Consider the following 21,765-nt stretch of genomic DNA (forward strand, 5'->3'; position numbering starts at 1 on the left):
AGAATGAGCTCTCTGTAGTTACACTGTCCCACTCTGCCCTGGAAATTTTGTAAAAGGTCTCAGCATTCCCAGGTGCCCATGTGTCTCTATGATCAATGTACAAACAGCATTGGGGGACGGGGGAAAGGACTATGTGTGCATGAGCTAGAATGCCCAGTTGGTCTGGATTGTGAAGCGGGTTTGGGCAGGGTCCTGGGCCTCTGGCTCTCAGCAGGCATTCCTAGCCCAGTCCCTGCTGACTCCACACTCTGTTTCCTCGCAGTTGGAGATGGAGCTGAAGATGCTGAAGTCCCAGCCAAGCTCCACAGAACCCAGCTTCTCATTCTGCAGAGAGGAAGTGGATGCACTCAGGTATGCCCCTCACTCCTCTGGGCTGTCACTGTTGCCCCCACCTGGCTCCCCTGGAGCAGCTAAAGCCTTTTCCTCCCTGCCTCCTGGAAGGACTTTTGAGTTTTCAGGCATATTCTACACACCTGAATTCCTCTCCCAGAGCTACTTGTTTCCATTGGGCTGGGTCTTTCCTAGCATCCCTTTCCACAGCCAGCTCTGACAGCTGCTCTCTCAGCATCCACCCTGTCAGGACATCTGGGGGGATGCCTTGGTTGCCAGCAGCCTGACCCGTCTGCATGCCAGCTCTGGGCAGTGGTGTGTGAGGATGCATACAAGCATTTTTCAGGGAATTGCTCAGAAGCAACAGTCAACAGTGCTTACAGCATGTCAGCAGGGAACCTTCTGGCCTCCTGTAGAGCCTGCTTTCAGCCACTGCATTTTCTCCAGAGCCTGCCCTTCACCTCTCCCCTCCCTGACTACCCCAGATTCTCAGTAAACAGAGGCCTTGGCCTGAGGGTCTTCCTGAGACTTGTTTCTGTTTTCCCTCATCAATAAATGAATCAGAGCCTTCAAGAGACATTGCACTAGTGCAGAGCAGAGTCTGCTCCACCTCCAGCTCATCTGTTGTAATCTGCATTGGCCTTGCCATCCCTGAGTGAGGAGGATGTAGACAGGCTGCTGCTGCCACATCCCCCACCCCCCATTTTGTAAGTGACAGTAATCAGGGATGGGACAGGGCAGATGTGGCCTGGTCTGGGTGTCCAGGTCTGGGTGTCCAGGAACTCACACCCTGGCAGCTACTAAAGGAGATAGAACCTGAGGACCAATAAGGACCAGTGGACACTGTGGAGTGGTATGGAACTGGGATAGCATGGCCCTTTTAGGCTGGGCAGCGGAGGCCCCAACAGGCCATTGCTGGAGTGGCTTCAGCTCTGTAGCTTTCTCCACAGGTTCCTTCTGTTTGTCAGTAAAGTTAGATGAAATGTGTTTAGCAGGCTATTGAGATAACGGCAAGAAGAGGCCTGTGATGCCTCTTGCCCAGCAGCCAGGCCAGAAAGTGTTCTGTGGACCAGTTAGGTCCCTTCAAAGTTGGAGGATCCTCTCATTTCCAGAACATTCCCCATGCATAGATCAGGCCTTATAAATAGTCCTGTGGGGACCTGCTGGTTGTTTGTACTTGATCCAATGTCACATGCACCATGTTAGGGCTGAGTACCAGGAGTGATAGAATGGGAAGCAAAGATATACACCCTGTCTTCTTTCCTTTCATGGTTTAATGGGGATTTGGGGACCATTATTCACAGCAAATCATGGGTCTGTAATTACAGATGGAGAGGAGCTCAGTGGTGCCATGAGAGCAGGTGTTGGGGGGACAAGGACCCCCAGGACGTGCATCTTTGTGTGGCTGTGAGCTGACAAGATGTGTTTGGGGTGAGAAGCCACTGCTTCAGCAGGGGAGTTGGATGCCCAGGACAGCTCTGGCTGGGGTTTTGGATTTTATCCTGTGAGCAATGGGAAGCCATTAGATCTTTTAAAGTAGAAGAGCGACATTATCCAATTTGTGGCATCAAGCATCGCTTGCCACCAGGGCTGGGCAGAGGAACTTGGCAAAGGCAGACAGCCATTCTTTGTCCAAGTGCTGGGTAAGCATTTGCTGTGCAACACCCATCGAAGCTGAAAAGGCTGTTCCTGGGCAGAGATAATAAGCAAATGCCTCCCACACCTACTGGATGCAGAATGGCCTGGGTTGTGATGAAGACACTTACCACACAAAAGGGTGGGCTGGGGGCTCAGGGAACAGGAGATGGGTAAGTGAGACTTGAAGGTGTAGTCAGAAGGGCTCCCAGTGAGGTCATGCAGGCTGCAACAATGAAAGCAGACATGCTCAAGTTGTGTCTGCTACAGGAGGTACAACCCATGGAGCAAGTTCTCCAATAGCATGCCAAGCTATGTGAATGCCAGGGGCTGGTAGCATTGGTCCTTCATCCTGTAGGGTCCCAAATGCTATGTGAGGCAGGCAAACTCTTAACACCAGACCCTGAGAGCTGGGTCCTCAGGTGGTGGATAGAGAGATTGGTAGGTGCAGCCCCAGAGTGTTGGCCAAGGGTACAGAGACATTTTCATGTATACATACATATATACACAGCATACACACAGTTCAGCTCTCTTGCAGACAGGCTTTGAAGGGATTGTAGTATCTCCTACAGTTGACAGGACCATGGTCAAGCATGTCAGAATTGTAGGCTGACAAAATTTTGGATTTATTTACTTTTGTTTTACTTTTTTTTTTTTTTGCTGGTCCTGGAACTTGAACTCAGGACCTGTGCTCTGTCCCTGAGCCTGTTTGTGCTCAAGGCTAGCCCTCTTCCACTTAACCTATAGCGCCACTTTTGACTTTTTTTTTTCCTGAGTAGTTTATTAGAGATAATTCCTGCCCAGGTTGGCTTAGAACCATGGTCCTCAGATCTCAGCCTCCTAAGTAGGTAGGATTACAGATGTAAGCCACTGGTGCAGAGCTTTGGGGGTTTGTTTGTTTGGTTTTTAAGTTTTAAGTGGGAGCCGGATGCTGGTGGCTCACACCTGTAATCCTAGCTACTCAGGAGGCTGAGATCTGAAGATCACAGTTCAGAGCCAGCCCAGGCAGGAACGTCTGTGAGACTCTTAGATCCAGTAAACCACCAGAAAACTGGAAGTGGCACTGTGACTCAAGTGGTAGAGTGCTAGCCTTGAGCTGAAGAGCTGAGGGACAGTGCCCAGGCCCAGAGTTGAAGCCCCAACAAAGAAAAAAAAAGTTTTAAGTGGGTTTCATCACTGATCACTTTCAAACCAAGAGCAAAGTTTCCTGGCCTGCCATCTGATTTGGAGACTGCTCTTGACTACCAGAATCTGGTCAGCCTGTGTCCCAGGCTGTACTAGAGACTGTGCAGCTACCTCACCTGTCCAGTTTCTACCTGTGTCACTTGACAGATTCAGTGGTCAAGAGATGTTCATATTTGTAGCTTGCAGTTGTCTTTAACCAGGTGAATATATCTTGGTTCTGTACTCACTTTTCTGGGTATATTCCTTCCTTCCAGACACTGTAGGCAGCCCTCCTGGTTTAGAAGCATGCCCCCTTTTCCCCCTGAAAGCCCATAACTTCAACTATCAGACATAGCTGCTACAGTTCTCCCAAAGTGGACACTGGCAGTGTCAGACTGGAGCCCTCAGAGTGAGCTCTCCTTGCAGCTGTAAAAGATACTGGCGCCTAGAGAAGGCTCTTTTTTCACAAAGCCTTTTTTCCCTTTTACCCTTCTCCTTCCAAGAAGGAAGAACTTTTCCTGTAGTTCCTATAGGGACATGCTGAGAAGGAGTGGGTTCTGAAGTAGATGTGAGAGTCCTGTATTCATGAGCCTCCCTTCACCTCTGACCATGACTATGGTCTCCTGTGGAGGAGCTGCTAGGACCAGGGCTGGTGCCAGCAGCATGGGCACTATGAGGATGAGGGTGGCTCACACACATGCATGTTTACGTAGGTGTATTCTCCACACATAAGAAGGTAGGCAAACCTTGTTCCATTTGTGTTAGCCACACCTATCCCATCACAGCGTCTTTTTGGCAAGAAAGACAGGTTGGCGTTGGTGTGGATCGTGGCACAGGCGCTGAAAGTCCTATCAACTGGAACAAATCTGGGTTCATTATTTTTTGCTGTCAAATAGCAGCTCTGGCAAATCCTAAGTATAGTCTGTGGGTTTAGCAACTGGATAGACTGTCAGTAATTCCAGAAGCTGGCGTGTCTGCACCAGTGCTTGTGAGTCACACTCTGGAGCCCCTCCATTTCCCAGCCACACTGTCTACCTCCTGCCAGCCCACGTGGGCTTCCCCAAGCTCTGGGGATATAGGAACATTGGCCATCCTTGGGGAGACTGGAGTGTTTTGTGATTTTTCTCATACCTTTTAGGCTATCTGTGTGTATTAGGAGTGGGTTCTGAGTAGCTGGACACATGCCTGTCTCCTTTGTGGATTTGGATTGTGTGTCACCAGGTGAGCTATTTCACTAGTAACCCTGAAGATTAGTGTCTACTCTTTTCTTGGCCCGGCATGTACATGCCACGTGTATGCCAGAGCCAAGTAAGGGTGAGCAATGGAGGCCCAGCATCAATAGAACTCTAGATCTACCTGGCAGCGAGTGACCCTGTCCTACCTGAGGGTATTGGCCCAGAGGCCTGCTTTCTCTCTTGAGAAGGAGGTGGGTCATAGCTAGTGTGAGATACCAGTGGCTGAGTAGGGTTTCACATCTAGTTTCTAGTCAAAGGTGGCCTCTCCTTTCAGGCCCTTCTACATGTGTAGATATGGCTATTTGGGCCAACTTGAGGTAAGGCAGGACTGGGGACAGTGAGCTGACAGTCCTCTGTGTTTCTGTACTGCCACACATGCATCCTGGACAGTGAGCCCTTGAAACCTCAAATCCAGGACAAGCCACTGCCCCAAACATAAGCGTCTAAGGAAAGCCATGCTGTGGATGTGGGAAATGGCAGTATGACAGCAGGGGAAGGGGCTTCTTAACTGTGTTTAGTCTGCCTAGCCAGTGCCAGGGAAGGAATCCTGTTAACCCAGGTCTACCCAGCCAGCTCACCTACCCCAGCCTTTACCAGTACCTCTGCTAACACTGAGTGGGAAGGGCTATAGTGTCTGCCTAGCAAAGGTAGGCACTGCTCAGATTCTCCTATCATGGTGGTAATGGGCTTACCAGGGAGCTGAGATCCATACCACACATGACAAGAGAGGCAGAATAGGATGGCAGGGGCCCTTGGTCCCCTCAGGACCTGGTGTCAAATGTTCAGTATAAACTCCTACCATGTGACCAAGACAAGGTAAGACAGAGCCACTGGAGAGATGAGCTTCCAGCCCCCTGTCTCAGAGCTGTGCTTTACCAGAATGGCGCCAACAGGGCCTCTGGTATAGTGACACATCTGCCCTGCCCTTGGGTCCAGGCCCATGACATAGAGGCACATCTACAGAGCAAAGATCAAAATCTCTCTCAGTGGAATGAGCCAGCCGCCTCACTGTCATGACTGTGAGGTGACTGGACCAAAGCAGCAGACATGGAACCAATCATCACCATCAGTGTTCTCAGTAAAAAATAGTAGGAAAGATCACCAAACATTTGGAAATGCTTCTGATGCTCATGTGTGAAAAAGGAAGTCTCAAAGAAAAATACAACTGAACAATAATGAAATTGCATGTCATATTTATCAGGACTAAATGCTCAATAAGAAAAGAGCATATGGGCTGGGAAGGTAGCTCAGTGGTTGAGTGCTTGCCTTGCATGCATGAGGTCCTGGGTTTGAGTCCTCAGCACCACATAAGCAGAAAAAGCCAGAAGTGGCGCTGTGGCTCAGGTGATAGAGTGCTTGCCTTGAGCTGAAGAGCTGAGGGACAGTCCCCAGACCCAGAGTTCAGGCCCCATGACTGACCAAAAAAAGGAGGCGGGGGGGGGGGGGGGGGAGAAGGGAAGGAGGGAGGGAAGGAAGGAGAGAGGAGAGAGAGCTGACCTGAAGAGCCTGGGAAAACAAAAGACACTGAGGAGACAGTACAGAACAGAAAGAAACAAAATTTTAAAAAAGAAAAATAATAGAAAATTATTGAAACAAAAGACTGGTTTCTGGCTGGGGAGAGGGATGGGGAATCCTTAGAATTGACAAAGTACCAGTAAAACAGATAAGGATAAGGAGACGAGAATCATCGGTATCAGGAATGAGTTGGAGGACAGTATTGATCCTGTAGCCACTGATGATTCCCTGTCCTTAGGAATGCTGCAGTTAGTTACACAATGAGTTGTTGATTCATTTAACAGCCATGAACCACTCTCAATCTGCAGCTACCAAAACTTAACAGAAGTGAACTCGATTCCCCAAATGGACTTATGCACGGTAAAATCAACGTCATAATTAAAATGCTTCTAAGAAAGGTATTGTCAGATCTCTCTGGTCTCCCTCGGCAATGCCATGCATAGCTAAAGAGTGATTGGCACCAGGTTGGCATGATGCCCTGCACACAGTATGTTGCTCAGTGGGGTGTATGTGTCTGCCAAGTACAGCCAGAGTGGGCCCACTGGGTTGTGGTGGTGGTCTGCACACACAGGGTATCCTGTGCTGGCTTGGAGATTGTAAGGTGGTTTTCATGAAGAGAGCTCAGGGAAGAGGAGATAGGACCTCCTTTGTACTTTTCTGCAAATTCCTGTGAATCAGTCATTTTCTGAATGTGTCTGTGAAAGGCCTTCCAAACAACTCCCAGCTCAGCCCCCCTCTTCTTGCTTCCAGAAACCATCCCCTGGCTCTATTTCCCAGGCTTTGTGCTAGAATAGTTTCATGACTTGTCCACTCCTGGTCAGGGATCCAGCTTGCCAGGTCATTGCTGTTCAGCCATCCACTTTCCAACTTCTAAGGGCTTTTGATGTGGTCCCTTTTATATTTTGTTGTCAGGTGTAAGCCTCAGAAAGCAAGAAAGCCTTTACTCTTGCTTTTACTGCTATTTTGAGCAACTGCTCCTCAAGCCACTGTCTTGAGCTAAAGTCTCTGTTTTTTCCATTTTCTAAGGTTTTTATAAAGCGAACACCTCATTTATAGCCTCCTTTTCCATTTTTTACGTTGTAGTTTGCACATTTTTCTCATGCAACATAAAACTTTCCTTTTCCCCTTCTTCCTCCGCATCTTCCCCCCCCCCCTTTCCCCTCTCTTTCTCTTCCCTGCCCTCCTCTCCCCTGCTCTCCTCTCCCCAGCTCTCCTCTCTCCTCCTCTTCCCTCCTTGTCCTTTCCTTCCCTTTGTGCTAGGAATCAAACCCAGGGCCTCATGAACATGATGCCAGCAGCCTGCTCTAGTAATAGCAGTTGTAGGCATAACTGTAGTAAAATCTGCTAAGATTTGCTTCCTCCTCTATGGGCCAGACATACACAGTGCATTCTCTGCATCCTTACACTGAGTCTTCTCCATAGACTTAGAAGATTTAAATCATGCTTGCTTTATTGAGACTGTTTTCCATGAAATAGAGAATAGCCATTTTCAGGCAGGGTTTTGATCTTCCCATTTATACTACCTGCATACTTGCAATGACAGGCAGGTGTCATCACCTCTGTTTTTATTGGTTGAGATGAAGTCTTGCAGATTTTTAGCTGGCCTCGAACCACTAGCTTCCTGATCCTCTACCTCTTGAATAGCTAGGATTTTAGGTGAGAGCCATTGCACCTGTCTCAGTTGTGGTTTAATGAGTGAATCAAGAGGCTGGGCAGCAGCTGTCATCCATCTAGGAGCAAATCATAAGATATACAGCACCCTTAAATCTTTTAGAGTTTTGCTTTTTGTGTTGGGGGGATTTGCTCGCTGTGTCTGTATGGGTGTATGTGTGTATGTGTACTATGGTTTGAACATAGAGCACTGTGTTGCTAGGCAGGCTCTGAGTCAGGTGCTGTAGTCGTTCACCCAGCCCTGTTGCTTCAGTTTGTTTTGAGATAGAGTCTTGTGTTTGTGCTGAATCTGGCCTGGACCGCAGTCTTCCTCCTTAACTGGCATTATAGGTGTGGACCATCCTTCTCAGCCTTTTTTTGTTAAAATGAAGTCTCACTGAAAGCTTTGCTTAGGCTGGCCTTGAATATTAAGCCTCCTGATCTCTGCCTCCCAAATAGCTGGATTTTAGGCATGAGCTGCCACACCTAGCTATCTTTAGAGTTCTCAAACAGTGATAAAGCAAATAAAAAATGTGTCTGCCTTCTACCCTCACTATGGACCTGCAGTTGTGAAGAACATCAGTGATAAGACTACCTTCTCCCCACACACCGTGGCTGGGTGTGACAGATGTGTAGTATAGCACACAGTCATCACCACAATACATATGGGCCACATAACCCAGAACTTGATTGTTTAACTGTCAGATGGTAGAGTTGACTTTCTTTCTACAGCACAGGTCTATAAATTTTAATCACCCTGTGATGAAAGAACAAAGTGCTTTCTCACCTGCCGAACTCCTGCTTTTCTATTAGGCTTACCCCATGTACCGCTCTCCTATCCACCACTGCCCTTCTTCCTCCATAGTCCTCTTTTGTAAGAACCCTGGCCAGGTCCACACCATTTGCACTCTCTGAAGGTGGCCTTTCTGCTCAGTGGCTGTGGCTTCATTAGACAGTCCACCTAATTTCTTTTTCACATGGTATCCATCTTTTTACCCCCCCCCCCCCTCCCCTGCCCCCAACATGAGTGTCTTCACATATATGGGGTTTTTCTTTCATTTCCTTTAACAGTGTTTTACAACTTTCCTGGGGATAATCTTACATCCCTTGAGTGAATTTATTTCTAAGTATTTTGCTCTTTTTGATGCAGTTACAAATGGAGTTTTCTTAATTTCCTCTTCAGATCACTCATTCCCAGTGTGTGGAAATAAACTTACTTTGGCATGTTGATTTTTGAATTGCAACTTTGCTGAATTTATTAACCAGTTTTGTTTCTTTCTTCAGATTGTTTGGGATGTTTGGCATTTTGTATAGGCACAGTTTACTTCACTGGGAATTTGAATGTCTTTTTTTTTTTTCTTTGTCGGTTGTAGGGCCTGAACTCTGGGCCTGGGCGCTGTCCCTCAACTCTTCAGCTCAAGGCTAGCGCTCTACCACTTGAGCCACAGAGCCACTTCCAGCTTTTTCTGCTTATGTGGTGCTGAGGAATCGAACCCAGGGCCTCATGCATGCAAGGCAAGCGCTCTACCAGTGAGCCAGCTTCCCATCCCTTAAATGTCTTTTTAAACTATTTTTTTTTCTTCCCTGGTGGTACTTGAGTTCAAACTCAAGGCCTCATGCTTGCCAAGGCAAGTGTCTGCCACTTGAACCACATCTCCAGCCCTTTTTTGCTTTAGTTATTTTTCAGATTGGGTCAACTCATGAATATTCTCCAACTGCTTTCCCCTCCCTCTCAAATAGCTTGAATTGAATGTATATATCTACCTTGGGAGGGGGGATGTCTCACTAAATTTTGTTCCAGCTGGCCTTGACCCACAGTCCTTCTGATCTGTATTTCCCGAGTAACTGAGATTACAGTTGTGTGCCACCACACCCAATCTTTTCATTTTCATATGTTTCCTTTGTGTCTTCTGTGACCCACTGATTGAGTATGTTATTTATTTTCACTCAATAGTGTAGGTGGTTTTCTGGTTTTCTTCTGTAATTGTTTTCTAATTTCATCCATTGTTCTAATTTCACTCAATAAATTTACTTTATGAGGACTTGTTTTGTGGTCAGAAGTGAAGTGTGTTTTGGAGAATGCTGTATGTGCACTTGAGAAGGCAGCATATTATGCTGGTGTGTGTGTGTGTGTGTGTGTGTGTGTGTGTGTGTGTGTGTGTGTGTGTGTGTGTGTGTGTGTGTGTGTGTGTGTGTGTGTGTGTGTGTGTGTGTGTGTGTGTGTGTGTGTGTGTTGCCAGTTGGTGCTTGAACTCTAGGCCTGGGCTCTGTCCCTGAGCTTCTTTTTGCTCAAAGATAGCATTCTATCACTTGAGCCACAGCACCAATTCTAGCTTTTTTTGAGTGGTTTATTGGAGATAAGCATCTCACGGACTTTTCATGCCCAGCCTGGCTTCAAACTGTGATCCTCAGATCTCAGCCTCCTGAGTTGCTAGGATTACAGGCATGTGCCACTAGCCCCATTTGTGTGTGCCTTGTTACAGCCTGGTGGTTACTAGTGCTCAGTTTCTTCCTACCCACCTGAGTATGGTCTGCTCCTTGCTTTGCTATCGTGTGTGTGTGTGTGTGTGTGTGTGTGTGTGTGTGTGTGTGTGTGTGTGTGTGTGTGTGTGTGTGTGTGTGTGTGTGTGTGTGTGTGTGTGTCCACCTTGAAAAGGACTCTGTGTACACATGATACATTGTTGCTAACTACAATCACATGGCTTACAGTAGATCTCCAGTCACATACATAAACATCCTGTCTCTTCAACAGACTTTGGGCTTCTATCCAGTACTGGCCCTGCTGGATATAACAGTAGTTCTTATTTGGGAGTGAAGGACATTTTTGTTTTAAAAACCTTTTTGAGGAATCTGCATTCTATTTTCCATACTAGCAGTTTTGACCTACCTTCATACCAGCAGGATTTCTCCCTGCTCCCCAGTCCTTGCCAGCACTGCATTGTTTGGTCTTTTGGTAACAGCTAGCTTTTTATTCACATACATTGGTCATACAATGTGGGGGTTCAGTGTGACACTTCCTCGCATATTAATAATGTATCCTGTATCAACCATATCCTCTTTTATTCCCTCTTCTTTATGCCCTCCCCCTTTTAAAATAATTTTACCAGGTTTCATTTGTTCTAGTTTCGTAACTGCCAACAACTACTTTGGCTGTATCCACCCTTTATCACCCCTTGCTAGCCCCACCCCCTTCCACTGGGTACTCCCCCTGCCTCCCAACAGAGCTGTTTTAGTTCCCTATCATTCCTTGTTTTTTCCAATGTATTAATTAAATTACTAAGCCATATTCCTGGCCCCTTTTTCATTCTTGATATTGTTACTTTGCCTTTTTTTAATAGACAGTTACTACAAGTTTATAATTTAATAGGCCTATTTTTAAAAACTAGTCTTTAAGCCTGTAATCCTAGCTACTTAGGAAGCTGAAATCAGAGTTTTGAGGCTAACCCTAGCTAAAAGTCTTCTGGACTCCATCTTCAAAATATCAAGCAGAAATCTGGACTTAGAGGAATGTAGCTCAAGCAATAGAATACCAGCCAACCAAGCAAGTTGAACAAGTATGAGGTCCCAGTACTAGCAAAAGAAAACCTAATTTTTGGCTGGGTACAGTGGTATACACCTATAATCCCTGCTACCTTGGAGGTGAAGATGGGAGGATCACAGTTCAAGGTAAGTCTGAGTAAAGTTAACCTGAGACCCTATCTAAAAAAACAGAACAGAGGGACTGGGGAGGTGGCTCAGTGGGAGAATGCTTGCCTTGCATGCATGAGGCCCTAGGTTCAATTCCTCAGCATCACATAAGCAGAAAAAGCCAGCAGTGGCACTGTGGCTCAAGTGGTAGAGCACTAGCCTTGAGCTGAAGAGCTGAGGGACAGCTCCCAGGCCCAGAGTTCAGGCCCCATGACTGGCAAAAAAAAACAAAACAGAAACACACACTCACACCCTCACGCACGCACTCACGCGTGCGCACGCGCACGGACTAGGACATGGGTCAAGTGGGAGAGGACTTGCCTGCTTGCCTAGCAAGTATGATGCCCTCAGTTTAGTCCTTATAACTGGCCCTCCTCCAAAAAAAAAAGTTTTTGGAGTCTTTGATCTTTTTCCCTATTATTTTCCTTATTTAAAATTGCCTGCCTGCCTGCTTTCCTTCCTTTCTTCCTGCCTTCCTGCTTTCCTTCCTCTCTTCTCTTCTCTTGTCTTATCTTGGCTTCTCTTGGCTTCTCTCCTTTGCTTTGCATTACAGCTTTCTGTTTGTTGTGAGGTTTCCCCCTTCTTTCTAGTTGGTTTTTTTTTTTAAATGAAGAAACTGAGATTGATTCTTTTTTGGTTTTGTTTGTTTGTTTTTTGTCAGTCATGGGGCCTGAACTCTGGGCTAAGGTGCTATCCCTGAGCTCTTCAGCTCAAGGCTATAGCATTCTACCATTTGAGCTACAGCGCCACTTCTGGCTTTTTCTGCTTATGTGGTGTTGAGGAATGGAACCCAGGGTCTCATGCTTGCAAAGCAAGTGTTCTACCGGTACTGGGGTTCGAACTCAGAATCTTATGCTAGCTAGGCAGGTGCTATACTATTAGAGTTATACCCAGAACCATCTGCAGGTTTTGACATATCATAATCTGTTAAATAGTCTCTCTAATTTCATTATGTTTAAACAGTATAGTGTTTTGATAGGTTGCATGTCAGATATTGGGTGCTTTCCTGTTCTCTTGCTGTTACTGACATCTGGTTTAATTCCATTATGAACTGTGAACATTGTTGGTGTCATTTCAATTCTTTTCAATTTGCTAAGGGTTGTTTAACGCCCCAGGAATATGACAGGTCTTGGGGGCAGTTGGGAGGGGGGGGCGAGGAGCGGTGTCCTGCTGTAATTGTGTGGAGTGGTATATGGGTCTCTGATATCTGTGAGGGTTGATATATGTGGTGTATCCAGTGATCCAAGGCCTTGGCTGGCTCTGTGTCATCATAACACCCCCCCCCTCCGCCCCCAGATAGGTAGTGGGTCACCTGTCTCCCTCCAGACTGTCACTCTGCTTCCTGTGTTTGGGAGTTCTAATGTCAGAGTCCTATGCATGTAGGGCATCTTCTTGTTGAATTAACCCATTTATCTTTATATTATGCCCCCCTTTTTGGTGGCAGTGAGCTAATTGCATTCAATTCTATTTTGTCTGGTGTTAAGATAGGGACTCCAGCTGGCTGGCTAACTTCTTTTTTCTTCTCCTTTTTCCCCCCTTCCTTTCTTCTCTTCTTTCTGGCTGCCCTACCATCTTCAAATATTTTTTACTGTCTATGTTGCTGTGGCCACTGGTCAGTCACTATGGACTGGTCCCCAGTGTGTCATTAGTGTCCAGTGCTGTGTGCCACACCGATGTCTGTCCTCAGGCTTCCTGCCTCTCTGTGCCTTCTGGACTCTTTAATTGGTGTGCTGTAGAACATTCACACTTAATGTGATCACTGTCCCATCTCTTCTTTGTTCCCTTCATCCTATTTTTCTGCTCTTTTGTCATAGTAACCATTTAACAAACAACTAATGATATACCATCATCTTCCCTCTACCCTGGTCTTCCTTTATTCTGAGAGTGAGTTTGCTGGGGATGAATTTTTCAGTCTTTGTAGATCTAAAATCTTATTTTTTTCATTGTCTTTTAAAGATTCTTTTACTAGGTAATAAGATTTGAAATTTATTTGTGTGTGTGTGTGTGTGTGCACATGCGCGCGCGCCATATTGGGGCTTGAATTCAAGGCCTGGGTGCTGTCCCTGAGCTTTTTTACTCAAGACTAGCATTGTACTACTTGATCCACAGCTCTGCTTTTGTTGTTGTTGATTTTGCTGGTTAATTGGAGATTATAGTCTCACAGATTTTTTTCCGCCAGGGCTGGCTTGGAACCATGGTCCTCAGACCTCAGCCTCTCTCTTGAATAGGATTAAAGGGATGCGCCACTGATACTGGACTGAGGTTGAATTTTATTATCATTCAGTATTTCGACAATCTTTCCCTCTGCTCTTCCAATTGTGTTAGGACAGCTCTCCCCCCTCCACCACCACCACTACCACCCCCCCATCCCTATTTTTTGTAGTGTCCCTCCTTCCCTGGTGGCTTTTTAGAAGTCTTTCCTTTTTCCTTTTTTTTTTTTTCTCTTCTTTTCTTTTGAAACTGTGTCTTGCTTTGTAGCCCAGGCTGGCCCTGAACTGATCATCCTGCTTCTGCCTCCCAAGTACTGGAATTACAGGTATATACCAAGCTCTGATGCTTTTTCTTTTCTTTTCTTTTCTTTTCTTTTCTTTTCTTTTCTTTTCTTTTTTCCTTGCCAGTCCTGGGGCTTGAATTCAGGCCTGGGCACTGTCTCTGAGCTTCTTTTTCTTAAGACTAGCACTGTACCACTTGAGCCACAGCACCACTTCTGGCCTTTTCTGTTTATGTGGTACTGAGGAATTGAACCAGGACTTCATGCATACTAGGCAAGCTCTCTACCGCTAAGCCACATTCCCAAACATGGGCCCCAGTTCACATGTGTCCTGCTCTTATTCGTTTCCTTAGGTGATCCCAGTCAAGCTGTGGTTGTCTGAGACCCTTGCTGGCAACAGCTTTTCCTCCTGACAGGCTGCTGTCCACAGTGTACCATCTGCCCCTGTGATTATGCACATTTTCAGTGTTACCCAGTTTCTTGGAGCCTCACCTATGCTAACTTACAATAAAAAAGGTTTCATGGCCCCTGCTGTGGGCAACATTGCATCATATCTTGGTCTGCTTGCAGATTGAAGGTGGAGGAACTAGAGAGAGAGCGGAGCAGTCTGGAACAAGAAAAGAATATGCTGGAGATGCAGTTGGAGAGGCGCACCCTGCAGGTAGGCATGCCCACCTCTCCTGCTGGCTCTTTCCCCTGCACCCTCACTCATACCTGGTGGGAGTGCTTACAAGGTCTGGCAGGACAACTGGCTGTGCTGATCATCAGCCTCTTCATCCCAGGGTCCTCCTCACACTCCTGGTTTCTCCCACTCCTCTGTGTGAACCACAGCGCCTGTTGGCTTGGATGCCTGGTATGCAGAAATTGGGGTCACAGATATGGAGCCCTGAGTGGTGTGCCTCCACACCAACAGCACCTACCTGCCTTGAGATCTTATGCTGCTGTCTGTATAGTTTCTCTTGACTTTCTCTTTCCTTTCATCCCCTTGATTTACACGGTTCTAGGGCAGGAAACCCACAGTCTGAGATACCCAGTCTCTAGACAGGCCATTGATTTTATCTTGGCACCTATTAGAGGCAATCAAATCTCGTTCCTATCACTGATCCCAGTGACAGGAGAGGTGACAACTTTGATGAAGTGAGATGCTTGAAGCTGCAGCTGGATCATGTGCCTGGCCCTAGGACCTGTCATCTTGTGCCATTATAATTGGGCCACCCTCCTCAGCTGAGGGCTACTGGCGGTACGTCCTCACCACCATAGAGCTCAGCACCACATCAGGATGGAGTGCCGAGCATCTTGCTGCATAACTAGCTGGGTAGAGCCCAAGCTCTGGCTTGATGAACCTGAACCTTAGCAGATTTGGGTGCAGCATTTCCCCACCAGAGCTGCTTATCTTTTGGCTGCTTCTGGGCTTCCAGACCTTTTTACAGGTCTGGAATCTAGAGAGAGATTGTTGAGGAATAAATGAGTGAGAAATGCATATGGACTGTGCTTTGCACTTAGAAATATTAGGTGCAGGTGGGGTGCTATGGGGCTCTCACTTGCATACCCCAGGCTTGGTCACCTGGTGTCCTATCTGCCCCATATAACTTGGAATGAGAGGGCACTAGTGAGATCTCTTGTGACCCTCCAGAGCTCCCAGGCTGGGCTTCTGCCTGGGAGGCCATGGCGCCATTATTCTGTGTCCATAGCTGTTTTCTTGTACCCAGGTTTCAGCACCTGCATGAAAACATGTGGCAATGGCTGCACAGTGCTGAGTGAACCTCTGATGGTACCCAGAGTATGGCTAAGAGGAGCATGGAGGGCTGGGCCAGGTGGGCCTGGATATTTCAAATGTGTGATGACTGAGAGCCCAGCTCAGGATGGCAAGGTGACCATGCCCATTGGTTTGGGGGCATGAGGTTGGTGGGAGGTCATCTCAGTGGTCAAAACTGCTCTGGAAGTGGGTTTTCCAGAGCCAGATTAGGAGTAGGTTGCACAGGCTCCTGTGGGAAGCTCATGGTGGCAATGGCCTCTTATACCTGTTTTCCAGGCCAGAGTTGTTTGTAGTCCTTTAGTTCACCTTCCTCCCAGACCTGGAATCCACAGCAGGAGGTCTCTGATGTGAGTACTGCGCTTCCAGCTTCTCATCTCCCCTTGCCAGCACTGGAGCTTAGCCAGCCTCCATAAAAGGCACCATCCAGGTCTAAATGGACATCTCCATGGTGGGTGGGGCAGACGAGATTCCCCCTGAACTCCTAGCCTGCCCTTCTTCATCTCTCATGCCTGCCATCAGTCACCTCATGTCCTATCTGCCCCCACATGACTTGGAATGAGCATGTACTAGGAAGAACTTGGGGTGGGAGGCAATGGGTCTACAAGTAGGCACCCTGGCAGCTGACCAAGTCCTGGGCACTGGAACTCTCATTCCCAAGTCTCTGTCCTCAGCACAAGGACCTCATGCTGGTTGTAGCTGTGCTCTTCTGGACTGGGTCTGCTTTGTGCGTCCAGCTGCAATTGTGTCCAGAGCAGTGACAGGTTTTTCACTCAGGATCCAGCTAACCTGCAGATGGCATTAATCACCAGTATTAAGGGCCAATTTCTGTCTGATTCTGACACTGGAACTGAATCCCTCCTCATCCCACTACTTAGTGCATGAAGAGCTGTGGTCTGAGCACCGTGGAGGCCATGGGTTCTGCTCAACCCATGTCCCTGACTGAGGGAACTGGAGGAGCTGACTGATGGATCAGCCCAGGAGGAATGGGCAGTGGGTGGGAAGAAACTCAGGCACAGGGCTTGGCAGGGCCCTCCCTCACTGGATGGGCTTGGGCCAGGTAAGGTTAGAGTGGCAATACACCCATGACGGAGTCTGAGGCCATATAAGGGGTTCACTAGTGCTTGTGTCTGTCTGCTGACTCCTTCTGTCTTCATCATTGAAGGCAAAACCATTATATGTCCTCGTTACATCTGTCCTGACCCTGGATACCTCAGGACCTCAGAGAATAGCCAACATTATGGGTGTTGGCACAGTGGCTTCTCCAGAGTGCCTGTTCATGGCACCTGATGCCAATCAATCCTGACACTCTGTACAGACCTAGTATGTGTAGTCCAAAAGGTCCCAGGATATGATGAAGGGACTGCTGAGTTCCCTAGACATGCTTGATTAGTTCACCCAGTAGTCTTTCAGGAACACTCCCTCTGCAGCTCTGCCTCTCCTGCATCCCTACCTTCCTACATCCCTGTTCTCTCCTACTACACCCTTTTTTACAGCTCCTCTACACAATCCTTCCTTCCTCCTTTCCGGAGGAGAGTTGCTCTAAGTTAGCGCTTCAAGGAAGATTGATTAAAATCAGCTGCAGTTTGACTTAATTGGGAACATATGCTTGGAGAAGGAGCTGGACTAGTTAGAATTTTTTGTAATTAGTTCACAGCTGGTTGGCAAAGAAGCAAAACTCCAGTTACTACTTGGATCTGATTATGTGGGCATATTCGGGTGTTCAGGGAGACACCAGGGCTGGTGTGAGGGCTGATTATGGTGACATTCTGGTTATCCCAAAGGTCGTTGGCTATTTGCACACTGACCAGATGACCTGTGTGCATTTATTTCTAGCATAGTGAGTGGATGGGAAGGGGTAATAGGCCCAGTCAGGTGGATGACAAACTCAGGCCCCCTTCCATGCTGTCAGAGCTGCGCAGAAACCCACTAATGATTGGAAAACTGATGAACTCAACCCTCCCTTTTTAAGGCAGATGAGTTTGAGCATGTGGCATTGTTCTCAAATAGTGAGATTAGGCAAAGCCTGTAGTTCCAGAGCTACAGCCCCCAGTCAGCAGTTACACAGCTACTGGAACAGCTGCAGGGGCAGCACCATGAGAGATGCCATCCTTGTCCCTGTCCCCAGGCCTGTAGTGCACAGCCGCTGACCCTCCCTCTCCACTCCCCTTGTACCAGTTCTGGCAGTGCTGATGTCCTTCCTATGTCCCTGATGGGCCTCCTGTGCTCCTCCTTATAACAGATGTGCAAGGGGCCTTCAACACCTGTAGCAGGTCATGGCCATCAGGCTCCTCCTGGGCTTGGACATTTGGGCTTTCCCCACAGATTCTTTGCAGATGTGTTTGAAAGGAGGTCCCTTCACATCCCACAAGCCAAGATGTTGCTACCACCATGACTGTGACCCCATGGCCTTTGTTGTCATATATTGGCAATCAGAGCCATGTTTCTGTGTTTGTCCTTCTGATGGTCTAAGCCTTGGGACTGTGAAGGCCTGGGGAGAGGCCAGATGCTAGCAAGTCCTGTCAAGATTTCACACTGTCCTGATACAGAGAGCTTGTCTGTGAAATGGCCCATGTGATGTGAGATGACATGTGATGAGTGAGGTTCCCTTCATGTAGAGCACACTGCACACCCCTGGCAGTGCATCAGTGCCCTTTTGGCACCCCAGAGTTTCATCATGAGCATGTTCAAGCATACAGACATAGGCCCATTTACCCACCACCTCTATTCTGCCTGGTGCATTCACTAGCTGCTTCCTGACATCACTCCCCATCCCTCTGTCATCCATCAGTCCATTTTATTCTCTTGATGTATTTGAAAGCAAATTGCAGACATCTGTGTGCTTCCTCTAAAGACTTGGACATGCGCGTAATTAGCAGAATTCATCTCTGGGATTCTGAAGCCTGTGCCCCCACTGCCCACAGTGTTACCTCATCATAGTGCTTATTCACACAGGCCGGGGGTCGGGGCGATGGAACCCCCGCTCTGCCCTATCCTCCCTCTGGCTGGGGCCCACCTGAAGCACTGCTCAGGAAAGAGTCCAGACGAGCTGCCCAGTGATATTTAAATAAGTATGTCTTTTTTGGAAATGGAGTGGGTAGAAAATTGCTGGGTTCCCTTAAGCAGAAAGCTCCCTATGCCTGGTGACATCCCTGCTTCTGTCTGCATCACAGGCAGCAGTGTGGTCTCATCACAGCCTCTGGGTTAAAGCTCACAGCTTCCCCTTCTTCTCTCTTCCCCTCTTCATGTTGCCTTACCTGCCCCCTTCATGCCTACCCGTGACAGCCCCTCCAGGAGCCCAACTGGTCCCTCACTACAGGCTGCAGTCCTGCCTGTAACACCTTTCCTCAAAGTTTGAAACCAGCCTCCAGTCACACCTGCCAGGAGCTCCAAGGCTCCCAGAAGCCCTCACTCCCTGGTGCTTCCACTGTTGAACTCTCAGCTACTGGTAAGACAGCTGCCATTCTGAAATACTTTTACAGACCAGCTACTGGGTGAGTCCCTGAAGATGCCTGAGATGCCAGCTCCCCCTCTAGGCCAGGAGATGCTGGGCAGCCTCCTGATGCCTTGCAGTATCACGCGCAAAGGGTTGACACCACTTCCACTGTGTTAAAGGTCAGAGAAATAGTTGACCTGCCACACTGCAAGAAGGTGACAAAGCCAGAATCCAGACATCACTACCTTAAGTCAGGTCTCAGGGTGTCCTCCCAGGTGTGTCTTGGGAAGTCCCTGTCTCTGTTGGCTCCAATCAGCCTTTCTTTTTTCTCTAAGTGTCAAGAATGTCTGTTAAGACCACAGAGCCACTTCCTACCTCCACCCCCATATGGAGTGCCCTCCTGACGCTATCCTGTGTCTCAGCCATAGCCAAATCCACACTTCCTAGTCTCTGCTGGCCTCTGCACGTGACCCCATTGCACCTGCCCTATAGACTATATGCAGAGGTCAGTGTGGGCAGCAACCACACCTGATCTGATTTGGACTCTTTACTAGGGTCATATGAAAAGTGATTAGACTTCATATCTTCCCTGGGTTCCCACTCCAGCACCAGAATACTGCTGTTACTTTTTCCATTGGAATGTGATACCTATGTGTTTGTGAATTTAACTCTAGGTACTGTTGTTTTTATGACAGTGGATCTTCCCTTCAGCTGTCCTTGTACTGTGTGCTATTTACATATGAACTCTGGGCCCAGGAGTTGCTGTGCAGCCTCTTTTTTGGTGGCTGTGCGCATATAAACCTTCCATTCAGAGTAAAGATAGGTGCATGCTCAGCCCCACACTGGGCAGAGCTGGGCTCAGAATCTCAGCCCAGCCTTGCCACCCATGCCTGCCTTGCAGATGTTTATGTAAAATAAGACATTCAGGAAGGAAAGAAAGTCCAGACCCACTGAGGTGAGCTCAGGCTGTTCATGTTTATTAACGCTGAAGGCTAAAAAAAGCCAGTTCGCTGATGTGCATTTGTGTGGTGAAATTTCCACAGGCACTGATTTCTTTTGATTTTTTTTTTTTTTATGAGAAGAATGGCGTGCTCTGCATATTAAGCCCTATCTCATCTCTGGGTGTCACCTCCTGGGAAGCTCAGGCCCTTGGGCCTACCATCCTTCAGGCACTGGCTAGCTCTTCATGCTGGAGCAGCCAGTGTGCAAGGGCCTCATCCTCCTTCCTCGACATTGTGGTCCCTCTGAGTCCCAGCTATGGGACTCTTGGGCCCCCTGACTGCCATTCAACCCCTTGCATATCAAATTGTAGCTAGGTAGAAGCAGAGGTAATCTGGCAAGCCCACAGGACACCTGAGGGTCCTGCTGTGCGGTACCTCATACCTGTCAGTAGCCCTAAGTCCAGTTGCCTCCCTGCCACCTGCACAGAAGACCCAGAAAACAGGTGGCATGGTGTGTAGCCAGTGGCCACAGGACAGTGCTCAGAAATTTTGCACTTACTTTCAGTGGCTCTTTTCCTCATGTCCATGTGGTCCTTGAGAAAGTTTTTGGTAAGAGATGAGGAAGTTAGGGGCCCATCACTGCCAAAGCCCAACATCGTCCTAATTATCGTTTTTAGGTGAGGTGAGTATCTTACAGCAGATCACATGTCACCTTAAAGCCAGGGCATGATAAATAGCAGCACAGATGGCCTGATCTCATGAATGCCCACCTGTGCTGTCCTCCCTGGGAAGGTGAAGGTAGCGTGTTTTAGAGGGAGCAGCCTCCATGGAGCACTGTGCAGTAGGCAGTACTTGGCATCCTTATCTATCCATGTTAGAAGCAAGTCAGTGGGGCCCTATGAACTCCCAGGACCTGGTACTCTGTTCAAGTGAAGGGAATCCTGTGGCCAGAGGGCTTGGAATCTACAGAACCAACTCTAGGGCTGCAGACAAAGCACTTGATTCTAGAAATGTCTCATGGGCTGCCTGGTGTCCCTATGGGACACCTTTGTTTAACCAGATGGTCAGCCAATCTACTCCCCAAGTACAAGGACTCTTGCAAATATCACATTTTCTGTTCACAGAAGCATGGAGCAGACCTAAGGGCTGTGGGCAGATAAGTGGCTGCATAAGGTGACGCTGTAAAAAGCAGTGAAAATGGCACATGCTGCATTGTGCATGAAACTTAAGGACAGAATGCTAAGAGAAAGGAACCAGTCACAGAGAACCAATGCTCTAGGATTCCTCTCCCTAGAACATCAGATTCCTGGGGGATGCAAGATCTGGGGAGAGAACAGGGGTCAATATTTAGTGGATTCAGAATTCCCATTTGGAAAATGAGAACATTGTGGAAGATAGATACTGGTGACAGCTGTATCGTGTAAATATGCTAACGCCACTGAACTGTCCACTTAGAAATGATTAAGATGGAAATTTCATGTGCTGTGAATTTCACAATTTTAAAAAGCAGCAGCTTTGTATGGAAGCTCCTGGGATAACTGAGACCCTGTAGAAGATGGTGGCTCCTAGCATCTATGCCGTGGGGATCTGGGCTGCCCCTCTTTGGCCTTGCACTCACCAGCTCTTAGCCAGATGCAAGCAAGGTGGCTGGGGCAGCCATTTGTTCTCTAAGGAGCAGCTCACATGAGCAGAAGATGCTTGATTACCAAAGCTTCTCCAAGTCTACCCAACCAGGGGCCTGGCTCACTGAGCCCTGGGGCAACCTGGGCCATAGTCCAGCATGCATAAGCACAGATTACCTACCTTCTCCCCCCTCCCCCCCTCCAAGAATGTGGATCCCAGTGCCTGCTGCTAGCTCTGCCTGAGCTGCTGGTAGAAAAGCCTAGTTTGGACAGGACATGGATGGGCTTGGAGCTAGGACCAATCAC

General features: G+C 47.9%; 1 protein-coding gene across 3 annotated transcripts in view; it reads left to right on the forward strand.

The window, feature by feature from the left end:
* The window catches only part of Mad1l1 (mitotic arrest deficient 1 like 1), a 299,059-nt gene that overhangs the window by 185,177 nt on the left and 92,117 nt on the right, over positions 1–21,765 (forward strand). For all 3 annotated transcript variants that reach the window (XM_042686979.1, XM_042686978.1, XM_042686981.1), the window contains 2 exons: positions 263–351; positions 14,278–14,368. In XM_042686979.1, the coding sequence (XP_042542913.1) occupies positions 263–351; positions 14,278–14,368 (180 nt within the window). The remainder of the gene's footprint in view (positions 1–262; positions 352–14,277; positions 14,369–21,765) is intronic.

Source organism: Dipodomys spectabilis, unplaced genomic scaffold, assembly GCF_019054845.1.
Source record: "Dipodomys spectabilis isolate Male_0828 unplaced genomic scaffold, ASM1905484v1 ptg000098l, whole genome shotgun sequence".
Taxonomy (NCBI): Eukaryota; Metazoa; Chordata; class Mammalia; order Rodentia; family Heteromyidae; genus Dipodomys; species Dipodomys spectabilis.